Source organism: Cervus canadensis, chromosome 6 (genome assembly GCF_019320065.1).
Source record: "Cervus canadensis isolate Bull #8, Minnesota chromosome 6, ASM1932006v1, whole genome shotgun sequence".
NCBI classification, from domain to species: Eukaryota; Metazoa; Chordata; class Mammalia; order Artiodactyla; family Cervidae; genus Cervus; species Cervus canadensis.
This window is the reverse complement of record NC_057391.1, coordinates 28,177,191-28,203,094: the sequence shown is the minus strand read 5'-3', so window position 1 is coordinate 28,203,094 and position 25,904 is coordinate 28,177,191. Positions and strand designations below refer to the sequence as shown.

The 25,904-nt window shown below is 36.7% G+C and overlaps 1 protein-coding gene across 1 annotated transcript in view; it reads left to right on the top strand.

The window, feature by feature from the left end:
• The window catches only part of DPH6 (diphthamine biosynthesis 6), a 206,008-nt gene that overhangs the window by 100,202 nt on the left and 79,902 nt on the right, over window positions 1-25,904 (top strand). The window contains exon 5 of the mRNA XM_043471408.1: window positions 2,215-2,333. Within this exon, the coding sequence (XP_043327343.1) occupies window positions 2,215-2,333 (119 nt within the window). The remainder of the gene's footprint in view (window positions 1-2,214; window positions 2,334-25,904) is intronic.

The following is a 25,904-nucleotide window of genomic DNA, read 5'->3' as shown; positions in this document are numbered from 1 at the left end:
AGTGGTGGCTCCTACCAGCATGTTACCAGCGGTACTGGTGAGGAGCGATTGTATCCTGCATTGTGGTAGATGTAGAATGTGAAGAAAAGAGGAATAAAGGCTGACTTCACTTTCTAATATTGTAGTCTTCTTAAGAACTTTGGAAAGAAATATTTTTGTCCCTATATATGAACTAGAAAATTAAAGCTTAGCTTTGACTTGTTAAAATCATGCAGCGAGTGAGTTTAGGAGGAAGTTTCAAACTCAAATTTGTCTGGACTCCAAAATCCAAATTCTTCTTCCAGCACCATAATGTACAATTTGTAGTACAATACCTGCAGCATATTAGGTGCTCAGCGTATGCACTTTTTGTTGTTACTGTTTTCTTTCTTTTCACTCAGACATGAATTCTTTTTTTTTTTTTTGCTATCATTATAGTTATGCTTATTCTTAATTCTTTATGCTTGTTTTTGTTAAAATATCTTTTCACCTTTTTTCTCTTTTGTATTGAAGTATAGTTGATTTACAGTATTATGCTAGTTTTGGGTATATAGCAAAGTGTATATAGCAAAGTATAACAAAGTGTATAGCAAAGTAGGTATAGCAAAGTTTCAGTATATAGCAAAGTCATATATTTTCTCCAGATTATTTTCCATTATCAGTTCAGTTCAGTTCAGTCGCTCAGTCATGTCTGACTCTTTGCGACCCCAGGAATCACAGCACGCCAGGCCTCCCTGTCCATCACCAACTCTCAGAGTTTACTCAAACTCATGTCCATCGAGTTGGTGATGCCATCCAGCAATCTCATCCTCTGTCGTCCCCTTCTCCTCCTGCCCCCAATCCCTCCCAGCATCAGGGTCTTTTCCAATGAGTCAACTCCGCATGAGGTGGCCAAAGTATTGGAGTTTCAGCTTCAGCATCAGTCCTTCCGATGAACACCCAGGACTGATCTCCTTTAGGATGGACTGGTTTGATCTCCTTGCAGTTCAAGGGACTCTCAAGAGTCTTCTCCAACACCACAGTTCAATGCATCAATTCTTTGGCGCTCAGCCTTCTTCACAGTCCAACTCTAGCATCCCTACATGACCACTGGAAAAACCATAGCCTTGACTAGACGGACTTTTGTTGACAAAGTAATGCCTCTGCTTTTTAATATGCTATCTAGGTTGGTCATACTTTCCTTCCAAGGAGTAAGCGTCTTTTAATTTAATGGTTGCAGTCACCATCTGCAGTGATTTTGGAGCCCCCAAAAATAAAGTCTGGCACTGTTTCCCCATCTATTTCCCATGAAGTGATGGGACCAGATGCCATGATCTTAGTTTTCTGAATGTTGAGCTTTAAGCCAACTTTTTCACTCTCCTCTTTCACTTTCATCAAGAGGCTTTTTAGTTCACCTTCACTTTGCCATAAGGGTGTTGTCATCTGCCTATCTGAGGTTATTGATATTTCTCTCAGCAATCTTGATTCCAGCTTGTGCTTCCTCCAGCCCAGCATTTCTCATGATGTACTCTGCATATAAGTTAAATAAGCAGGGTGACAATATACAGCCTTGACATACTCCTTTTCCTATTTGGAACCAGTCTGTTGTTCCATATCCAGTTCTAAATTTTCCATTATAGGTTATTATAAAATATTGACTATAATTCCAGTTCCCTGTACTACACAGTAAACCCTTGTTGTTTGTCTATTTTATATATATAATAGATAATTTTTATCTGTTAACTCATATTTCAATTTATCTCTACCCTTAAAAAAAGTTTCAAAGTTGGGTAAGAGTTGTTCATATAACCATAGATATTATAAATTTAATCAGTATATGATTATTTCCTATTTATTAGGATATAAATTTATCCTAATTAATATGATTATTTTATTAGGATACAGTTATTTGCCTATTTTGCATAAGCTTTGCACTTTTGACTCCTAAGGACGTTCTAAAAACAAGAATAATCATCCATTAGCATTTGGAAACTTTTTTGCATAGATTTAGTCTTCCTAAAATTAATATTTCTAATCTGCCTGGAGATTTCATTTTATCTGTTTAGGAATAGCTTGTGGAAATTAAATATGTTTATGTTGTATACATAAACTTCATTATACAAAACATACTTTTTAAAGTATTTTATATGTTAAAATCCTTGAGAGAAGCAGTATGTTTAAAATCAAAGTAATTGCTATGGATCTAAGTATAGAACATTAAAATGTTATGTGATTTTTTTAAAAATTATTTTATAGGTGTAAAAGGCTTAATCTCCAGCCTTTAACTTACCTTTGGCAGAGAAACCAGGAAGATTTGCTCCAAGAGATGATATCATCTAACATTCAAGCAATCATCATAAAAGTAGCAGCTCTAGGTATGTAGCCAGAGTTTCAAGGGAGCTGTCTGTCACCACTCAGATATTCTGAGTTCACTAATAAACAGTTACAACTTAAAAGGAAGATTGACTTAGAATATAAAAATGTGGAGTTATAAGCTAAAGGAATTGAGTAAGGGGAAGTTTTAGAATGGGCTTTTGATTATTTACCAAAGTGATTAGTAGTGAGTCTTTTTTCTTTTTTGGCTTTCTTTTTTGTTCCTAAATGTATAACTGTCTCTAAATTGGTATTATATTGTAGTCCTTCAGTTTAAGTTCCTTTTATAAGATATGGAATTCAGATTCATAGGAAACAAAAAGTATAGATTGATTATTTTTTGAAGCTCTTTAAAATCTGTATTTGGCACAACACATGATATTTTTATCTTTTTTTTTAACACACCTTGAATAATGCTAAGCATCACTAGAAAGATTGACCCTCTGGTTTCAGAAATATGCTGGGTAGTGGATTTTTGTTGAAGACAATGAGAAATTCACGTTTGAGACAGTGTCATTTGATCAGTTAGCATAGACACAACAGGCAGGTGGTAATCTGATTCAAATATGGATATTACATGTGAACACATTTAATTTGTTGTTTTGAATTTTTATAATTATATTCATGTTCAAGAAACCATGGGGTTTGAGCCCAATTCATTTATTTCACGAGCCTATTACAGTAAATGCCCTGAAGCCTCAGGGTTCTCAAAGCCTAAATCATATACCTCATTTGATAGTGTATACCTTGCTGATCTCTGAAATAACAAGGTCTCAAGCTGTGGAAGATGTTACAAATACATTCACATTTTAAACAGCGTTAAAAGGAAGATTCCATAGTATTTCTTCTTGGTAAACACCAAGCTACTCTCTTCTTGTGGAAATCAAGGTGTTATCTTTAGTGGAAAGCCTTATTTAGAGAACATGCAGTTGATCTCCTTAGCTGTTAAAAAGAAAAAAATGAGGTGGTTTTGTGTTCTCATTTTTGAGAAAATGTTGCTCAGCAACTCTTATGATTGAAATTCTCACTACAGATATATTTGTCTTGAGTTTCCCTATGAATGTACAGAGTATGCTGTCACTTTCTTTGTTGCCCACTTGCAGATTTTCTAAGATTGCATAGTTCCATATTGAAGTTCATGTGACATGTCACTGGACAGTACATATTCTGCCCCTAATACTGCTAGAAAATGGAATAGATTATAACCCTGAGAGAACCTGCCCTGTTAGAAAAACAGAGCTATAGAATATGACCTTACTGTGACTGATATTACTTTTCATTTGTGTGTCTGTATGTGTGTGCACCTCTGTGTAAAGGTTGGAGATGGTGATTAACGGTATTAAACTTTTGGGTAAAGTATAAAACCAAGTTGATTTGTCCTTGACATTCCAATGACAAAAGTATATAGATCTGATTTTAACATTTATAGCATAGTTTCTATTGATTGACTATAGGTGTACAGAGACAGAAATTATTCTCAAGAACACTATTAAAGAAAGATTTGCTGAGTGGCACATTCCTTCTAAAAACACAGATATAAATGATGCAGTGTAGGTTTTCAGGCTTCCCCCTGCCCTGCCCCCAACATATACACACTTTAATTTTCAGAAGAAGTTTTAAGCAAAACAAATGGAACAATAGGACCTTTCCATGTGGAGAAGGTGTCAGCAAAGTTTTGTGGCCATAAAATTATGCAATGGTCTTATATGAGGGTTGGCTCTGTGTGGATGTATAGAAACATATTTCTAATAATTGTGTTACATAACCTCAGTGTCTTACAGGTATGAGTGAACTCATGAAATTTTCATATTAATGACTTAGTATTTATTGATGTTTCTGGTATTTAGACTTATTTAAACACTATTTCCATTATTGGATTTCAGAACAATCCTGCCATTTAGAAATATTTATTTTTAATGGTATAAGTATTACATGAAAACATTCTTGCCATATATGGTAAATTTTCACGATACAGAAAAAATTTGTTGTATTTTCTATCAACTCTTCTCTTGCCAATCATTCCCTTTCCCAGAGATACCACTGGAGTGATGCTGATCATCTTTTTCTGGTATGTGTATGTGTAATATTAGGACTTCCCTGGTGTCTCAAATGGTAAGGAATGTGCCTACAATGTGGGAGACCCAGTTCGATCATTAGGTCAGGGAGATCCCCTGGAGAAGGGAATGGCAACCCACTCCAGTACTCTTGCTTGGAGAATTCTATGGACAGGAGTCTGGCAGGCTATAGTCTATAGGGTCGCAAGGAGTCAGACACAACTGAGCAACTAACATACACACACATATATGGAGCATATTCTGTATGATTCAACCATATAAAATTCAAGAATAGAAAAAAATGAATCTACAGTGTTAAGAATCTGGAAAACTGTTATCTCCAGGAGGGCAAGTATTGACTAGGGAGATACTGGCAATGATCTAAATCTGGATTTGGGTTTTGATTACATAAATATGTCTGATTTTTTAAAATTCATTAAGTTGAACACAGATCCATTGGCATAAATGATGTCATGTGAGTAGGTCATGAAAACCTTGCTCTTGGGAAGTGAAGAAACTATTCAGGGGGAAGTAACAGATCTTCCAACTTAGTTACCTTGCATAGGGTCACATAATTTAAAAAAAAAAAAAAAAAAACTTCCAAGCCATCCAAAAGAAAGGAGGCAAAAAGGAGGAAAATGAAAACATAGGAGAAAAGATATATATGTGTTCTCCAAATATACAAAATTAACAGAGATGTATCTGGAGAATCCCCACACCACATTTTGAAATTAACCAACATACTTCTATTAACCCACTAATCAAAGAAGAGAGTAGAGAATTGAGAGAAAATTGAGAGTTGTGAGATACAAGTAAGCTCATATTATATAATTCCATTTATGTGACATTTTAAAAATAGAAAATTATAGACACATGGTAAGTAACTGGATGCCAGATGCTGGGAGTTGGAGAAAGGACTGACTGCAGAGTGGGAAGATGACAGCATCCAACTTTTCTCATTAACTTTTTTAGAGTGGTGGAAATATTCTGTATAATTATGTTGATGCTTGCATGCCTGTATATATTTACTGAAATTTTAAATTGGTGTATTTTATTTTAAAGCCATTTTAAAAAAGAAAACAAACATGGCAGTGAATTAAAAAAATTTCCCAAAGCCAAGAACTGGAATATTAGCTGACAAGTAGACTATATTGGACCTTTACCAAAAGCCCCAAGAGGCTGCAAATGAGTGTTAACTGGGATGATACCTGTTTAACACTAAGCCAGATTTAACTGAGGCAACGTTGGGAAGTATGGTTAAAGTTTGGAGCAGCCAATTCCCCGTCCTTTGGCCCACTTCAGTATAATCTGACCATTGTATACATTTCACTGCTATAAATACACAGAAATGGACAAGAAATATCTCACAGGTGTGCTACATTTGTTAACATCTGTAGAGCAGCAATATAATTGAAGACTGAAACAGGAAATTGATGCACTAGTTAATTAAAATGGCCAGAAAGGAAAAAAAGATTTAATGATTAGCTTAATTAAATTATTTAGTGCTAACATTGACTATGGTAGCAAGTAATGCCAAGATTCTACTCGGAATACTTCTGGGATTGGAAGGTAAGAATGAGGTGATGGGGGATGATTTAAGTATACAACTATCTGTTTTTCCCATTTTACAAGTTTTTTCTTTTGTTTTGCCTGATGTCTTGGTCCCAGGCCTGAGCTTAAAGTTACATGTACCAAAAGAAAATGTTATCAGTGCAGAAAACACAATATTAACACTACTGAATCTGACAGTGCCTATCCTTAAAGACTCTTGGGAGTATGTCACAGCTTCACCCACGGAGGTAAATTAAGGCCTATGTCTAAACACAGGGCCATGTGTCCTGTGATTCTTTATCTGTCAAAATCTGTAATATCAACCTTGGAGTGAGTCCAAGGAGAAGTGTTAACAAGGCTGCTTTCTTACTGCTCCCATGGTTTTATAATACACCTACTGAGCCAGAAAGGCCAATCATAGGGGAAAGGGTATAGGTCAAAACAGGTTGTAAATGGAATTCAAGGGTATCAGAGGAGATGGGAAAGCACTTATAAGTAGATTACAATTCTAGCAGAGTGCAATCATGTGACCTCCATGCCAGCCCCTCTGAGCTAGAGAATAACACACTTAAGGCATCCCTCTCAGATCTAATACTAACTACTTATGTTGAGAGGAAACTCTGGACCTCTTTTCTAGAGAGAATGGAAGTTGATGATATATGAGCTTTACCTGAAGATTTTACCTGGGCAATCTGAAGCAACAGAAGGACAAAGTTCCAGTTGATGGTTCAGTGTAGGGGTAGTTTATTTACTATAACTCAGTTATTGATTTGTTGTCTATAGTTAATGTTCTGATCATTTTTCTGATGATAATTACTAATGAATTATATAGGTGAAAAATTCTGAACAGTAGAGCTTTTTCATTCTTTGTGGGCATAAAACAAAACAGTATGTTGCTAAGACACCTACCTAGGTATAATGGAAAGCAGATTTTTACCGCCTGTCATAGCTTGATCTTAGAGAAGGAAATATCAACCCACTCCAGTGTTCTTGCCTGGAGAATTCCATGGACAGAGATGCCTGGCGGGCCACACAGTCCATGGGAGTCACGAAGAGTCAGACATGACTGAGAGACTAATACTATAGCCTGATCTAGTCCTTCAAATATAGAATATGTGAATGTAATGGACTTCATTTAAATCACTGCAGAATCACTACAGTGTCAACCCCAAAATCACTGCAGATGATGACTGCAGCCATGAAATTAAAAGATGCTTGCTTCTTGGAAGAAAAGGTATGACAAACCTAGACAGCATATTGAAAAGCAGAGACATTACTTTGCTAACAAAGGTTCATCTAGTCAAAGCTATGGTTTTTCCAGTAGTCATAAATGGATGGGAGAGTTGGACCATAAAGAAAGCTAGGACCTGAAGAATTGATGCTTTTGAACTATGGCATTGGAGAAGACTCTTGAGAGTCCTTGGACTGCAAGGAGATCCAACCAGTCCATCCTAAAGGAAATCAGTTCTGAATATTCATTGGAGAGACTGATGCTGAAGCGAAAGCTCCAGTACTTTGGCCACCTGATGGGAAGAACTGACTCGTTGGAAAAGACCCTGAAGCTGGGAAAGATCAAAGACAGGAGGAGAAGGAGACGATAGAGGATGTGATGGTTGGATGGCATCACTGACTCAATGGACATGAGTTTGAGCAATCTTCAGGAGTTGGTGATGGACAGGAAGGCCTGGTGTACTGCAGTCCATGGGGTCGCAAAGAGTGGACACAACTGAGTGAACTGGACTGAATGGACTTCATTTAAGGAAATTGGAACACTGCTCTTGAGGGAGATGGACTTACTAGAGATACAATGAATTGATGCTACTGATAACACTTTTCTGGAGTTATGCAAAGTACATTTATGGAAAACCTGTGACGGCCAGGAAGAGCTGTGTTTGGTATAATATGCTAATTGATAATCTCATGAGATTTACATATTGTGTACAAACCATTTTTGTAAACTATACAAATGTCACTAATGTACCATGGTAATAACACGTGTTGTGGCTTGATTACTATTTCCTCTACTGTGCTAGATGTTCTGTATGGATTTTTGATCCTGACTTTTCGGTTCTATATTGGACCAAAATACATAATATTCCTGAAAGCTCTTCATGATGAAAAGAACTTACTAGTCCAAATATAGACACTAGAGGGAGCTCTTTTCCAGGAGACTGACTACATCTAGAAATGGCCCTGGAGGGACAACAGAGCTCTAAATAACTGGGCTAATAATAGAGTATTTACTTTCATGGAACATTGTGTCAGTCAACAGTATTGGAATAGGGCCTAAATACTTACCCAGAGGAGACTATGGGATATTCAAATCATATGGAAATTGCTGTGTTTAAAGATCAACAATCAGGAGTATCAGAAACCAAGCTAAGGATGCCAGTTAGCATACTACCATTATCATAGATTATGGTAAGACATTACTGAACATGTGACCCTTATGCTTGTTTTCTAATGGCCCAAGTACCACAGATCTAAATGAAATTTGCCTTTTCATGGTGTATTGGTGGAGATTGGACAGATAAAGGAATAACACTGTTGACCTGAAGAGAGCATGTTGCACAATGACATCTGGAAACCAATGGCTGCTAAAACCTATACTGTGATGTCTGGGATACAGGTAAATCCTCAAACAAGATGGAATCCACAGTTTAATTGAACAGTAATATCTCTGGTCACACCACCCTAGTCACAGTGAAAGTGAATGTATGCGAAAGAAAGTTGATTTTGATGTACAAGAAATGAAGAATGGTGCTTTAATTCTAATTGACTCTTTATGTCCTCCTGTGCCAGAGCATATGTGTGACAGATATATGTATGACAGAGCATATGTATGACAGAGCATATGTATGACAGAGTATGACAGTGAAGGACATGGAGAGTTGTTCTGATGGTCCTTGATCTCTGCTTGATTTACTGTGTTGTTTGTTTATTTCTGTTCTTTAAATTATCAGTAAAAATTGGTGCTGAATAAGGTCTCAGATTTGTTTGAATCTGACTTGACAATCCAATCTTTTGGTTTAACTCAATTTCTCGTTTATTTTGTACCACATTATATAAGTAGGGTTGTAGAGAAAATGCGTTTGTGCTTCTGCACAATTAGGGCTTTCTGAGCAAATTTTACAGCAACTTGGGACCTCAGTTAAAAGCACGCATTAGAGTTTAATGTATGATGGAATAGACAGAGAGGACTCCAGAGAGGCTGACTTCTCTGGAGGTCTGTGTTTACATTTCCAGGGTGGAGGGATGAGACCTGGACCTTGGGGACATCATCTCCTGGCTGTAAAACTGGAGACACTAGTTTTATTCCTCCCCAGAGAGATTTTTTTTTACGTTACAAAATGAAGGCACAAGTCTTTGCTTTTACTTTTCCAAAGAATCTCTCAGAAGGAGACGGGAAACAACTGTCCCCTTTTTCTTAAGTAAATATGCAGCTTTATACCTTACCTACAGAGGATGCAACTATTTGAAAGATTGCATCTCATTCTCATCATCTTGCTTCTGAGTAAAGAGCTGGCACCAAGAAGAACCAGAATGGAATTATCTCTTTACTGTCTGTATGAGTATTATCTGTTCTGCTCCAAGAAATTCATGTTGACTTTCAGCATGTTAATAAATATGGATATTAAAATTTTCACAATGTGTGAAACAGTTTCAGAATCACAACGCTAATACCCCCACCATCACTGTAATTGTTGAAAACAGTTAAAAATAATTTTTTACATGTGCTCTCCTGAATTTCACTTATCTCTTAAAAGTTCTATATCTGTTTTGTCTGAGCTTATAACTTATATACTGTACACTATTTATAACAGTTTTATGGAAATATAATTAATATGCCATGCAGTTCACCCATTTAAAGTGTCCAATTATTAGTATATTCATAGTACATTCCCATCATTATGTCTTTATATATTTGCTATTCTGCACATTTCCTATGAATGGAATCCTGCAGTGTGTTGTCTTTCATGACTGGCTTCTTTCCAAACCTGAAATAGTGTTTTCAAGGTTTACCTATATTATAGCCTGGATCAGTATTTGATGTCTTTTTATTGCCATATAACACTCCATAATGAATAGTCCCTTTCTTTATTGCTTGATTCAGTTTGCTCACACTCTGTTTAGGAATTTTGTACGCATGTTGAAAAGAAGGATATAATCTTCTTTCCTAGTAGTGACATATACGGGCAATAAGGTTACCCTGGCCTCATAAAACTTAGAAGTGTTTCCTCTTTTTCTGTTGTCTGAGAAATTCTCAGTAAGATTGGTGAGTCAGTAGGTAATTTCTTAATTTTTCTTCTTATCCATTTTCATTTTATCATTTAAAGTTAACTATTTTTCATGATTTTTAAAAAAAATTTCTATCTTTTGGTCTGTGGGATATTTTAATGTTTCACATTGTTCTAAGAGGGATTAATTAGCTTTAATTATAATTAGCTTTAATCTTTTCAAAATTATTTTTCAGCTTATAATTTTTTAAATATTAATACAAAAAATACAATAAAACCTTTTCAGTCCTTCCTAATCAATATAAGGAATTTAAGGGACTAGCCCATAGACAGTCCAGAAACTGTCCTATTTGGGATCCTTATATCCCAATGATACTAAGGATTGACCTTTGATTCAAAATGGCTTGCTGTATTTTTTTCAGTAATATGTTTAACATGATGGGCCTTATATGTTCTATTTTATAAGCTAAAAATAAAGGTGAATAGAAAAAAGTTTTATAAGAATATAGCCATGCTCATTTGTTTACATATTGTCTGTGGATACTTTCTTGTTACAGTGTAAGAGTTGAGTAATTGCAAAAGAGACCATATGGCCCACAAAAACCAAAATGTTTACTGTTTGGCTTGTAGAAAATGTTTGCCAATTCCAGAAGAGACCTGATGGGATTTCACTCTAGTCAGACAATTTTATTGGTAACTAGGTATCTTTGAGGGGATTTGAGACTCAGAATCCTGCCTCCAAAGCATTCTCATGGGAGAATGCTACTGATTCTTTGTGTTGACAAGGTATCTTCATTCAATTCTTATTTCTTCTAATTTAAAGGAACTTGAATCCTTGCCTGTATGTGTTTGGTATACATTCTTTACTTTTTCCAATATTTCTCCCCCAGTTTCTACTCCCTGAAGTTTGAACACACATTATTGTTACTATGTATATAGTTATTTTATATATATAGACACACACACACACAGGGGCTTTCCTGGTGGCTCAGACAGTAAAGAATCTGCCTGCAATGCATATGTATGTTGTTGTTGTTGTCCAGTCGCTAAGCTATGTCCGACTGTTTGTGACCCCATCAACTACAGCACGCCAGGCTTCCCTGTCCTTCACTATCTCCCAGAGGACTTTGCTCAAACTCATGTCCATTGAGTCAGTGATGCCATCTAACTATCTCATCCTCTGTCACCCCCCTTCTCCTCTTGCCCTGTGTTTTCTAGAGTCAACATTTGCATTTCATGATCTGATTTATAGAACTTCTTTGACACAATTATATATCTGACTGGGTTTTGGTTCTTGACACCAGTTATTTTATGTTACAACTTCCCTTCCCTTAACTGTTTTTTTTTTCTTCTTAATTTGTTCTGGTGAAATATGTCTTCAATATTTATTCAGAAATTGTATGTATTTCAAAAACTTTTTTTTCTTGAGCTCAGGTTGTCTTTCTTTTGCTTTAACATATGAAAGTCAACACATGTTTATGGATAGTTTTTGAGTTTTCTCCTTTTGTAAGTAACGTGCTTGCTTGCTTGTTTGTTTTTCATATATTTCCTTTACTGTTTTATTTTCTTGTTATGCAAAAAGAGAGACTTAGTTGTTGTATAATTGTGCTGCAACATAAATCCAATTCACCTCTCTATTTCCACCTCTAAAAATCACTGGAAGTTTTCCATGCAGCAGATGGAATATAGGCAAGACAATTAAGCCTGTGGTTTTCAGTGGAGCTAGGAGATGTATTTTTCTTTTTTGACAGGTTCAGAAAAGTCAGTGTCTAAATTGTGGTTAAATCTTGGGACTTTTTTACTTCCTGTATTATACTTTTAATCTCACATTTTTATCTGCTTTGTTAAAGATTTTTCAGGTGTTTCAGATGAGATATAGTTATGATTTGGGATACTAGAATAGTATCACAATTTCAAAATAACAGTGTTTTTAAGTGACTCAAATGGTTTAATTTGAAAGATAATAGATGATTTCATAATTGACTTACACCAGTTTTTCAGGGAGAAAATGTTTGTATTAAGCAATTAAAAACATAATTATAATGATTATTGCACAAAGCCCATCTTTATAAGGTCTTAAAGAGCAAATGCTATACTACAAATAGTTTTACATAGTGATTAGATTGAAAGTGACTGATTTTATTTCATTTTATTATTTGGGTACTAGATAAAGATTTTATAAGAATAAATTTGTCACCTGCCTTAGGCGGGAGTAATTAGATGTAAGCAAATTTAATGGAGTCTGTGTGCTCTGGGGCCATTCAGCTGTGCTTCAATAATTGCAACTTTTTTTTTTTTTCCAAGTATGAAGGTTGTTTAACATATCAGTAGCAAAAATGTTAAAGTATAGGGTGTCCATTTATCTTTTAGGTAAATAACTATATGTACTTTATATGCAAAGAAACAATGAATGGATTAACAAGTAGTAGACTACAGTCAGAAATGAATGTTGCTGATGGTATGCAGTTATTCTGTTTCCCTAGTTCAATAGCATTAACATGACTTAAGACTACTTCCATCCTCTGTTGTCCTTCATTCTGTTTACCGCACTAAAAAAATTCAAGGTTTACTTAAACAATATATATTTGAACAAATAAGTATTATATTTTGATAATTTTTAATTCAGTCTTTACAAATTAAAAAGGTTTAATGTTTTTCCAAGACACAGATCCACAATAACAAATTATTTTTTTCTCTTTCCCCCCCCCAAAGTGTAGGTTTATCTATTCTGTACAAAATCTCCTGGAATCTAGCTCCTGTTAATCACTATTCTGATTTTGCCACTCCTCACTCATAAAAACTACACACCAATACTCAGTGAAAACAACATTACTAAAATGTTATTTATATCAGGAATAGGTTTTTTCTCATTACAGAAATCCTTACAGTATTGAATTCTGTTGATATTTAAAATGTGATTTAACTTATAGTTTTTCAAAGACATCTTTTGTATAAAGAATCAGAGTATGAGTGTGTAAGAATGTATGTCTGCAAGTAAAGATAAAACAAATGGCTTAATAATTAATTCATGTTTAATTAAACAAACCTCATAGGAAGTTGATAATACGTTAGTATCAACATGTAGGAAGGCCTGTGTTGATGTATCACATCATTCTTTCTCTATCCTGCTCTTTCATTCTTTTAAACAATTATTTGAATAAGCACTTGCATGGTATGCTGATTAAATTTGTGACACAGAGGTTCTTGGGATCACTAATACTTTGAATGATAGAATCAGAATACTGACTCGCATTATTGGCTGGAACTAGAGACTAAATCTGACCAGGTGAAATGTAATGGAGGTAATATAGAGTTCTGATTTTTAATCCCTAAAACCAGCTTCAAAACATAGAATGGGTGTGATATAGCTTAACACTAGGACTTGAGAGAAAAATCTTTGAGGTTTTGATTTTACACTTACATGTGTAACTTGTAGGTACAAAGTAGGTGCTGAAGCAGCTAAGGAAATCTGAGGGGTTGCATTAACAAACAGGATAAATATTTGGATCCTCAGACTAGGCAAAATCTATTCCTTGGTGGGGGGGAGGGGACCTGAAAATAAAACCAATGATGAATTATTGATGATATTGATGAATAATCAAATATCTCCAGAAAATGTTAAATATGAAAAAAATAAAAATTTTTTTTTATGTTTCTTATATTTCCTTTAAGGAATGGAAATTGCTTTTTTAAACCGGGGGAAAGATTGGAGTAAGATGGGAAACAGAAACACCTATAATTCAGTGAGTGGTGAGTGACCAGAACATTGAAGGGACAAGAAATGGTGCCATAGGAGGACCATTTAGTTCAATTCAGTTCAGTTGCTCAGTCGTGTCCAACTCTTTGCGACCCCAGCACGCCAGCCTTCCCTATCCATCACCAACTCCCAGAGCTTACTCAAACTCATGTCCATCAAGTCAGTGATGCCATCCAACCATCTTATCCTCTGTCATTCCCTTCTCCTCCTGCCCTCAATCTTTCCCAGCATCAGGGTCTTTTCCAATGAGTCAGTTCTTCACATCAGGTGGCCAAAGTACTGGAGTTTCAACTTCAACATCAGTCCTTCCAATGAACACCCAGGACTGATCTCCTTTAGGATGGACTGGTTGGATCTCCTTGCAGTCCAAGGGACTCTCAAGAGTCTTCTCCAACACCACAGTTCAAAAGCATCAGTTCTTCGGTGCTCAGCTTTCTTTATGGTCCAACTCTCACATCCATATATGACTACTGGAAAAACCATAGCCTTGACTAGATGGACCTTTGTTGGCAAAGTAATATCTCTGCCTTTTAATATGCTGTCTAGGTTGGTCATAACTTTTCTTCCAAGGAGCAAGTGTCTTTTAATTTCATGGCTGCAGTCACCATCTGCAGTGATTTTGGAGTCCCCCCAAAATAAAGTCTGCCACTGTTTCCAGTGTTTCCCCATCTATTTGCCATGAAGTGATGGGACCAGATACCATGATCTTAGTTTTCTGAATGTTGAATTTTAAGCCAACTTCTTCACTTTCCTTTTTCACTTTCATCAAGAGGCTATTTAGTTCCTCTTCGGTTTCTGCCATAATGGTGGTATCTATCTGCATATCTGAGGTTATTGTTATTTCCCTGGCAATCTTGATTCCAGCTTGTACTTCATGCAGCCTGGTATTTCACATGATGTACTCTGCATATAAGTTAAATAAGCAGGGTGACAGTATACAACCTTGACGTACTCCTTTCCCAATTTGGAACCAGTCTGTTCCATGTACAGTTCTAACTATTGCTTCTTGACCTGTAAACAGATTTCTCAGGAGGCAGGTAAGAAGCTCTGTTGTTCTCATCTCTTGAAGAATCTTCCACAGTTTGTTGTGATCCACACAGTCAAAGGCTTTGGCATCGTCAATAAAGCAGAAGTAGATGTTTTTCTGAGACTCTTGCTTTTTCAAGGACTATTTAAAGGAACCATATATTTAGGCTGAAGTGAAGGCAGCAGGTTACTGGGCCAAGGAGAATGGATATTATTATAGCAGTCCATAGTATTTGAAAGTCTGCTGATACTTTCTGTTGCTTCAGAGAACAATTCTAAGAGAAAGTGGAAGCTGTATAGTGAAGCAAATCTTGGTTTGGTATCAGAACTTTCTGACATTTGAAGCTCTCAAATAGTGGCATTAGGAGGTTGCCGTAGGCCCTTGTGTGACTTTCTTCAAGCTTCTACTGCATGCCCTTGCTCTTTCTTATGTAAAACTGTCCCCTCATGTTGAAAAAGAAGTAATCTGAGGTTGAAGAACTGAGCTGACTAAGGTTGCTTTGGGAAGGAAATTCCATCCTTCCCCAAAGACTTATGGCTCTATTCATGAAGGGTAAAGGTTTGCCCCCATTAGGTAACTTTAGAACAATATGCCACTTGCTCTGAGGGCAGTTCTATAGAGAGAATTTTGGAAATTGATTGATTAAAGGCGAATATGTATTCTACTGGAATAAGCATATATAGTGTGCAAAGGTGGCCACTGTGAAGGTGACAGCCCTCATTTAAATACATAAAAATCAGTCTCATTATGACTTCTTAGTTTTCATTAAAATCTGAAGCTTACATGGAACATGAAGAGAACTTTAAACTAGTTATGGCTTTCAGATTCCACTTGTTAGGTAAAAATTTTGTTACATGTTTATTTTACCCTTGCTTGTTGGTCTCTTGCTATATGTTTGTTTGTTTTTCTTGACTTGGAAGCAATGATTTAGAAGGACATTTCCCTACGGGCTTCCCTGGTAGCTCAACTGGTAAAGAATTTGCCTGCAATGCAGGAGACCCTAGTTTGATTCCTGAGTCTGGAAGATCCCTGGAGAAGGGATAGTCTATCCACTCCAGTATTCTTGGGCTTCCCTGGTGGCTCAGATGGTAAAGAATCCAACTGCTATACAGGAGACCTGGGTTCGATCCCTGGGTCAGGAAGATCCCCTGGAGGAGGGCATAGCAAGGCACTTCAGTAGTCTTGCCTAGAAAATCCCATGGACAGAGAAGCCTGGTGGGCTACAATCCATAAGATCGCAGAGTCGGACACGACTAAGTGACTAAGCATGTACACATGTCCTTCCCTACTGTTACTCCACATCTTGTCTATAGTGAAATTATTTTTTTTTAAACCGAAGGTGAACTGTGTGTCTGGAAGAGGTAACACAGTGTTAGGGAAGAAAAGAGAAATTGGCCCTGAAACTTTGTTTTCATTACTTAGCAAGTTTTACAATTAATGACTGAAGTTTCTCTTGTGGCCTCTCTTCCCAAAGACTGTGCTTATTTATTTTTCCCAGTAGTCTCATGTGACCTTGTTAAAAGCTTCATGTAATTCCCAAATAAATTACATTTACTGGTTTACTTCTATCTAGTATTTTATTGACATTTCCAGATAAGTTTAATAGGATGGAGAGAAACAGTGTTCTCTTTATAGACTCAGTGGGTGATTTGACCTTAGCAGGTTAACCTTATCCTGATGTTGAAGGAAGCTATTCTTAATTAGACTCTATCAGTTTCTCCATTATCACTAGGAGAGACACTGGTCTGTACTTCTATAAATTGTAATTTGATTGTTTTTATTTCTTACAGAAAAACTACCATATTAGAAAAATAGCAGTATTTGAAAACAGTTGTGATTTTCTGAATACATTGCATATTCTAATCTGTAGCAGAGCCATTTCACACTTTATTTCCTTCAGAAACTCTCAGTTGAATACCATCTGGCCGTGGTGATTTATTACTGTGGAATTTCTCAAGTCGCTCTATTATTTCCTCCTAGGAGATTGCTCTCTGCTACTGCCCCACTGATTTTTCTCAGAAAGTGCCCTTGGAATAGTCGTTTCCCCACTATGCTGTGCAGCAAAGGTCAATGTCAAATAAAACGGAATTAAACTTCTCTGCTGTTTCTTAGGAGAAGGAAATGGCAACCCACTCCAGTGTTCTTGCCTCGAGAATCCCAGGGACGTGGGAGCCTGATGGGCTGCCGTCTATGGGGTCACACAGAGTTGGACACGACTGAAGCGACTTAGCAGCAGCAGCAGCTGTTTCTTATCCTCTTATTGTCCTTATTGCAAGTCCTCACTGATGGGGAGAAACTCAGCAATTAATCCAGCCACTCATGTTGGCTACTTCATCTTCATGTTATTTTTTTGTCCTTTTAATTTTCAAATTCCTTTTTCCCCCAACAATGTATTTTTGGTATTTAACTCAGAGCAAAAAAACACAAATGTGAAAAAAAATATTCTAAATACTTTCAATGTATTCATAAGTGACTGTATGAATTATTTCCAGTTTTTTTTTAAACTATCCATAGATTTCTCTTTGACCTTTCAAATAATGGGCATGCTATATATCTCTTATTGCTACTGTCCTTTTATGTCTTCCAAGCAGCCTGGATTATTTTTAACTCCCTTACTTTCCTCTCAGAAGGCTACTAACCATTTCTTCTCTTCAAGTTTTTAACATAGTCATTTTAAAGTTTCACTCATTGGGTAACATTAAGAGATACCCATACTAATTAGAAAATAAGCTTTAATTGTGCAAATGTCCCAATTGCTGCATTTTATTCCTACACATACTAACCTACAATAATTTCCTATATGATGCATTAATCTGCTTTTTCTTTTATAACTGCCCAAATAAGCCAAGATAAGGCATATTAATTATTGCTTCTACACATTGCATTCTTCTGTCATTTATCTGGATAATAATGGACATAATTAAAATCATTCACAAGCAATAGTTTTCCTAGAAAATAATGCTGAACGGTGAAGGTTAAAAGCAGATTCCATTATTCTTTTATATTCTGTGGTTAGCATAACGTTTTTCACCCTGAACTTTGTTCAAATAATTATTTTGTTTAAAAAAGGTTACTTAATGTGCATTCAAGCTTATTTAATTGCTACAAGAAATATATTTTTACCTTTACAAAAAGTACTTCAGCATAGAATTTCTAGCTCAAGTATTGAAACATCAGAAGTTGAAACTTTTAATATCTCCCAAATGTGTTATCAGTCACGTAAACTCTGGGAGTTGGTGATGAACAGGGAGGCCTGGCTTACTGCAGTCCATGGGGTCGCAAAGAGGCGGACACAACAGAGCGTCTGAACTGAACTGAACTGAACCACATGGTCTAGTGGTTTTCCCTACTTTCTTCAATTTAAGTCTGAATTTGGCAATAAGGAGTTCATGATCTGAGCCACAGTCAGTTCCTGGTCTTGTTTTTGCTTACTGTATAGAGCTTTTCCATCTTTGGCTGTAAAGAATATAATCAATCTGAAATTGGTGTTGACAATCTGGTGATGTCCGTGTGTAGAATCATCTCTTGTGTTGTTGGAAAAGGGTATTTGCTATGACCAGTGCATTCTCTTGGCAAAATTCTGTTAGCCTTTGCCCTGCTTCATTTTGTACTCCCAAGGCAAACTTGCTTGTTACTCCAGATATCTCTTGACTTCCTACTTTTGCATTACAGTCCCCTATGGTGAAAAGGATTTTTTTGGGGGGGTGTTAGTTCTAGAAGATCTTGTACATCATCATAAAACCATTCAACTTCAGCTTCTTTGGCATTAGTGTTGGGGCATAGACTTGGATTACTGTGATACTGAATGGTTTGCCTTGGAAATGAACAGAGATCATTCTGTCATTTTAGACAAGTACTGCATTTTGGACTCTTTTGTTGACTGTGAGGGCTACTCCATTTCTTCTAAGGGATTCTTGCCCACAGTAGGAGATATAATGGTCATCTGAATAAAATTTGGCCATTCCAATCCATTTTAGTTCACTAATTCCTATAACATCGATGTTCACTCTTTTCATCTCCTATTTGACCACTTCTAATTTACCTTGATTCATGGACATAACATTCCAGGTTCCTATGCAATATTGCTCTTTACAGCATCAGACTTTACTTTCATCACCAGTCACATCCACAACTGGGAGCTCTTTTTGCTTTGGCTTCATCTCTTCATTCTTTCTGGAGTTATTTTTCCACTTTTCTCGAGTAGCATATTGGGCACCTACTGACCTGCGGAGTTCATCTTTCAGTGTCATATCTTTTTGCCTTTATACAGTTCTTGGGTTCTGAAGGCCAGAATACTGAAGTGGTTTGCCATTCCCTTCTCCAGTGGATCACGTTTTGTTAGAACTCTCCACCATGACCTGTCTTGGTTGGAGCTACGCAGCATGGCTCATAGCCTCACTGAGTTAGACAAGGCCATGATCCATGTGATCCATTTGGTTAGTTTTTTGTGATTTTGTTTCTCATCCTGTCTGCCCTCTGATGAATAAGGATAAGAGGCTTCTGGAAGCTTCCTGATGAGAGAGGTTGACTGTGGGGAAATCTGGGTCTTATTTTGATGGGTGGGCTCTCTATTGATGGGTGGGGCAGGGTTCCCTCCCTGCTGGTTGTCCTAAGGCCTAACTATGGTAGGGGTAATGGTGGCAATGGTAATGGTGACCTCTTTCAAAAGAACTTATGCCTGCACTGTTGTATTCAGTGCTCCTGACCCCGTATCAGGCCACTGTTGACCCGTGCCTCTGCCTGAGACTCCTGGACACTCACAGGCAAGTCTGGCTCAGTCTCTTGTGGGGACACTATTCCTTTTTCCTTTATCCTGGCACATGCAAGGTTTTGTTTGTGCCCTCCAAGAATCTGTTTCCCCAGTCCTTTGGAAGTTCTGTAATCAGATTCCACTGGCCTCCAAAGTCAAATTCCCTGGGGGTTCTCAGTCCCTTTGCCAGATCCCCAGGTTGGGAAATCTGTTGTGGGTCCTAGAACTTTCTTAACAGTGTGAGAATTTCTTTGGTATACTTGTTCTGCAGTTTGTGGGTCGTCTACTTGGTGGCTGTATGGTGGGGCTAATGGAAACCTCCTCCAAAAAAGAGGGCTTATGCCACACGCCACATGTCCCAGGTCTGCTGCACCCAGAGCCCCTGCCCCTGTGGCAGGCCACTGCTTATCCTTGCCTCTGCAGGAGTCACTCAAAGTCAGGTCTGGCTCAGTCTCTGTGGGACATCTGGGTCCTGGTGCACACAAGGTTTTGTTTGAACCGTCCGAGATCTCTGGTGGGTTATGCTGGGGCCTCTCCTTTGCCCTTGGATGTGGGGTATTTTTGTTGTTGTTGTTGGGATCCAACATTTTCCTGTCGATGGTTTTTCAGCAACAAGTTGCAGTTTTGGAGTTCTCTCGGGAGATGAGTGCATGTCTTCCTACTCCACCATCTTGTGTGTATCCTGGAAATGTGTTGTAAATACCATTTTAAATTGAAAGAAAAAAATATCAAGGCTTAAATATCAGATTTTGAGTATATGCAATAGAATCTTTCCTTAAGGTTCAAATACAAATACTACTAGTCCCCATCTCTGAATAGAGTGCCTTTTGCTCAGTCTGTAAAGGGAAGTAGCAGGTTACAACAGCAGAGGAGTGCTGGCTTAGGCAGCATATATATAACAGCAGAGGAAATAAATGCTGATTTTGTTCATTTTATGATTGAAAAGCCTATCTTTTCTTCACCACGTAGGGCAGGCTGGTCTAAAAATGTTACTCATATGACTGTTTGGTTCTAGTATGGATATAGTCTTTGAATTCTTGAATACATTAAGATTCTATTCATTCCAAGTGTCTCTGTATGTATATGTATATGTGTGTGTGTATAGCCTTCCAAGAAGTATGCACTGTATTATAATTCTAGAACATGTCTTTCTGCCTTCAACTCTACAATTCCCTTTATTCTTTAAAATATACAAAACACAATATTCACAAATAAATAAAATCTTATTTTAATGCATGCTATTATAAAACTTGTCCCTGTATAGTAACCTTTATGACTGTGTTAGTCAGTTTACACTAGAACAACTTTCATGTTAATATGTAACAATTAACTGAAAATTCCTCCTGGAAAGATAAGTCTTTGAGTCTTCTTCTGTTTTTCTATTTAGTAGTAAGACTATTTAATAACTGTATTGCCTAAGCAGATATTTGTGTATAGGAATATTCCAATATCATTCTATATCTGCAATGTTTGGACAGTGAAACTTTTCCATCTCAGGTGTGGGCCCAACATTTATGTATTAAAACTGCTTGGAACAAGAATATGTTATAACATTTGTTGGGCTTTGGCCTCTGACAAATACTCTTTCAGAAAGGTACTATTGTATTGGTTGATATCTCAAAAATATGTAGGTAAATATTTAGAAATATGTCTCTTTTGCTGTCTCGCATATAGGGTAATCATTACCATCTTTCTAAATTCCATATATATGCGTTAGTATACTGTATTGCTGTTTTTCTTTCTCACTTCATCACTCTGTATAATAGGCTTCAGTTTCATCCACCTCATTAGAACTCATTCAATGTATTCATTTTAATGGCTGAGTAATATTCCATTGTGTATATGTACCACAGCTTTCTTATCCATTTGTCTGCTGATGGACATCTAGGTGGCTTCCATGTCCTTGTCTATTGTAAACAGTGCTGTGATGAACATTGGGGTACACATGTCTCTTTCAGTTCTGGTTTCCTCAGTGTGTATGCCCAGCAGTGGGATTGCTGGGTCATATGGCAGTTCTATTTCCAGTTGTTTAAGGAATCTCCACACTCTTCTCCGTAGTGGCTGTACTAGTTTGCATTCCCACCAACAGTGTAAGAGGGTTCCCTTTTCTCCACACCCTCTCCAGCATTTATTGTTTGTAGACTTTTCGATGGCAGCCGTTCTAACTAGCGTGAGATGGTACCTCATTGTGGTTTGGATTTGCATCTCGCTGATAATGAGTGATGTTGAGCATCTTTCCATGTGTTTGTTAGCCATCTGTATGTCTTCTTTGGAGAAATGTCTGTTTAGATCTTTGGCCCATTTTTTTATTGCCTCGCTTATTTTTCTGGAATTGAGCTGCAGAAGTTGCTTGTATATTTTTGAGATTAATCCTTTGTCAGTTGCTTCGTTTGCTATTATTTTCTCCCATTCTGAAGACTGTCTTTTCACCTTGCTTATAGTTTCCTTCACTGTGCAAAAGCTTTTAAGTTTAATTAGGTCCCATTTGTTTATTTTTGCTTTTGTTTCCATTACTCTGGGAGGTGGGTCATAGAGGTTCCTGCTGTGATTCATATCAGAGAGTGTTTTGCCTATGTTTTCCTCTAGGAGTTTTATAGTTTCTGGTCTTACATTTAGATCCTTAATCCATTTTGAGTTTATTTTTGTGTATGGTGTTAGAAAGTGTTCTGGTTTCATTCTTTTACAAGTGGTTGACCAGTTTTCCCAGCACCACTTGTTAAAGAGATTGTCTTTTCTCCATTGGATATTCTTGCCTCCTCTGTCAAAGATAAGGTGTCCATAGGTGCGTGGACTTATCTCTGGGCTTTCTATTTTGTTCCATTGATCTATGTTTCTGTCTTTGTGCCAGTACCCTACTGTCTTGATGACTGTAGCTTTGTAGTATAGCCTTAAGTCAGGCAGGTTGATTCCTCCAGTTCCATTCTTCTTTCTCAAGATTGCTTTGGCTATTCGAGGTTTTTTGTAAATCCAGACAAATTGTGAAATTATTTGTTCTAATGCTCTGAAAAATACCTTTGGTAGCTTGATAGGGATTACATTGAATCTATAGATTGCTTTGAATAGTGTACTCATTTTCACTATATCAATTCTTCCAATCCATGAACATGGTATATTTCTTCATCTATTTGTGTCGTCTTTGATTTCTTTCATCAGTGTTTTATAGTTTTCTATATGTAGGTCTTTTGTTTCTTAGGTAGATTTATTCCTAAATATTTTACCCTTTTTGTTGGTGGTGAATGGAATTGTTCCCTTAATTTCTCTTTCTGTTTTCTCATTGTTAGTGTATAGGAATCCAGGGGATTTCTGTGTGTTAGTTTTGTATCCTGCAACTTACTGTATTCATTGATTAGCTCTAGTAGTTTTCTGTTGGAGTCTTTGGGGTTTTCTATGTAGAGGATCATGTCATCTGCAAACAGTGAGTTTTACTTCTTCTTTTCCAATCTGGATTCCTTTTATTTCTTTTTCTGCTCTGATTGCTGTAGCCAAAACTTCCAAAACTATGTTGAATAGTAGTGGTGAGAGTGGGCACCCTTGTCTTTTTCCTGACTTTAGGGGAAATGCTTTCAATTTTTTACCATTGAGGATAATGTTTGCTGAGGGTTTGTCATATATAGCTTTTATTATGCTGAGATATGTTCCTTCTATGCCTGCTTTCTGGAGGCTTTTTATCATAAATGGATTTTGAATATTGTCAAAGGCTCTCCCTGCATCTACTGAGATAATCATGTGGTTTTTATCTTTCAATTTGTTAATGTGGTGTATTACATTGATTGATGTGTGAATATCAAAGAATCCTTGCATCCCTAGGATAGAGCCCACTTGGTCATGATGTATGATCTTTTTAATATGTTGTTGGATTCTGTCTGCTAGAATTTTGTTAAGGATTTTTGCTTCTGTGTTCATCAGTGATATTGGCCTGTAGTTTTCTTCTTTTGTGGCATCTTTGTCTGGTTTTGGTAATAGGGTGATGGTGGCCTCATAGAATGAGTTTGGAAGTTTACCTTCCTCTGCAATTTTCTGGAAGAGTTTGAATAGGATAGCTGTTAGCTCTTCTCAAAATTTTTGGTAGAATTCAGCTGTGAAGCCATCTGGTCCTGGGCTTTTGTTTGCTGGAAGATTTCTGATTACAGTTTTGATTTCCGTGCTTGTGATGAGTCTGTTAAGATTTTCTATTTCTTCCTGGTTCAGTTTTGGAAAGTTATACTTCTCTAGGAATGTGTCCGTTTCTTCCAAGTTGTCCGATTATTGGCATAGAGTTGCTGATTGTAGTCTCTTATGGTCCTTTGTATTTCTGTGTTGTCTGTTGTGATTTCTCCATTTTCATTTCTAATTTTGTTGATATGATTCTTCTCCCTTTGTTTCTTGATGAGTCTGGCTAATGGTTTATCTGTTTTATTTATCTTCTCAAAGAACCAGCTTTTAGCTCTGTTGATTTTTGCTATGCTCTTTTTTCTTTTGCATTTATCTCTAGCCTCATTTTTATGATTTCTTTCCTTCTACTAACCATGAATTTCTTCATTTTTTCCTTCTCTACTTGCTTAGGTGTATATTTAGGGTATTTATTTGACTTTTTTCTTGTTTCGTTAGGAAAGCCTGTATTACTATGAACCTTCCCCTTAGCACTGCTTTTACAGTGTCCATAGATTTGGGGTTGTTCTATTTTCACTTTCATTCCTTTATGCATATTTTGATTTCTTTTTTTATTTCTTCTGTGATTTGTTGGTTATTCAGAGCGTGTTATTTAGCCTCCATATGTTGGAATTTTTAAAAGCTTTTTTCCTGTTGTTGACATCTAATCTTACTGCATTGTGATCAGAAAAGATGCTTGGAATGATTTCAATTGTTTTGAATTTACCAAGGCTAGATTTATGGCCCAAAATGTGATCTATCCTGGAAAAGCTTCTGTGTACACTTGAGAGAAAGGTGAAATTAGTTGTTTTAGGGGGAAATGTCCTATAGATATCAATTAGGTCTAACTGATCTATTGTATCATTTAAAGTTTGTGTTACCTTGCTAATTTTCTGTTTAGTTGATCTATCCATAGGTGTGAGTGGGGTATTAAAGTCTCCCACTATTATTGTGTTACTGTTAATTTCCCCTTTCACAGTTGTTAGCATTTGCCTTACATTTTGCGGTGCTCCTATGTTTGGTGTCTATATATTTATAATTGTTATATTTTCTTCTTGGATTGATCCTTTGATCGTTATGTAGTGTCCTTCTTTGTCTCTTTTCACAGGCTTTGTTTTAAAGTCTATTTTATCTGATATGAGTATTGTTTGCTCCTGCTTTCTTGTTCTCCATTTGCGTGAAATATCTTTCCAACCCTTCACTTTCAGTCTGTACGTGTCCCTTGTTTGATGTGGGTCTTTTGGAGAGAGCATATATAGGGGTCTTGTTTTTGTATCCATTCAGCCAGTCTTTGTCTTTTGGTTGGGGCATTCAACCCATTTACATTTAATGTAATTGTTGATAAGTATGATCCTGTTGCCATTTACTTTGTTGTTTTGGGTTTGAGTTTGTACACCTTTTCTGTATTTCCTGTCTAGAGAAGATCTTTTAGCATTCGTTGAAGAGCTGGTTTTGTGGTGCTGAATTCTCTCAGCTTTTGCTTGTCTGTAAAGCTTTTGATTTCTCCTTCATATTTGAATGAGATTCTTGCTGGGTACAATAATCTGGGTTGTAGGTTCTTCTCTTTCCTCACTTTAAGTATGTCCTGCCCTTCCCTTCTGGCCTGAAGAGTTTCTATTGAAAGATCAGCTGTTATCCTTATGGGAATCCCCTTGTGTGTTTTTTGTTGTTTTTCCCTTGCTGCTTTTAATATATGTTCTTTGTGTTTGATCTTTGTTAACTTGATTAATATGTGTCTTGGGGTGCTACACCTTGGATTTACCCTGTTTGGGACTGTCTGGGTTTCTTGGACTTGGGTGACTATTTCCTTCCTCATTTTAGGGAAGTTTTCAACTATTATCTCCTCAAGTATTTTCTCATGGCCTTTCTTTTTGTCTTCTTCTGGGACTCCTATGATTCACATGTTGGGGCATTTGACAGTCCCAGAGGTCTCTGAGGTTGTCCTCATTTCTTTTAATTCTTTTTTTCTTTTTTTTTTTTTAATCTCTGCTTCATTTATTTCCACCATTCTATCTTCTACATCACTTATCCTATCTTCTGCCTCAGTTGGTTAGTTCCCTCCAGAGTA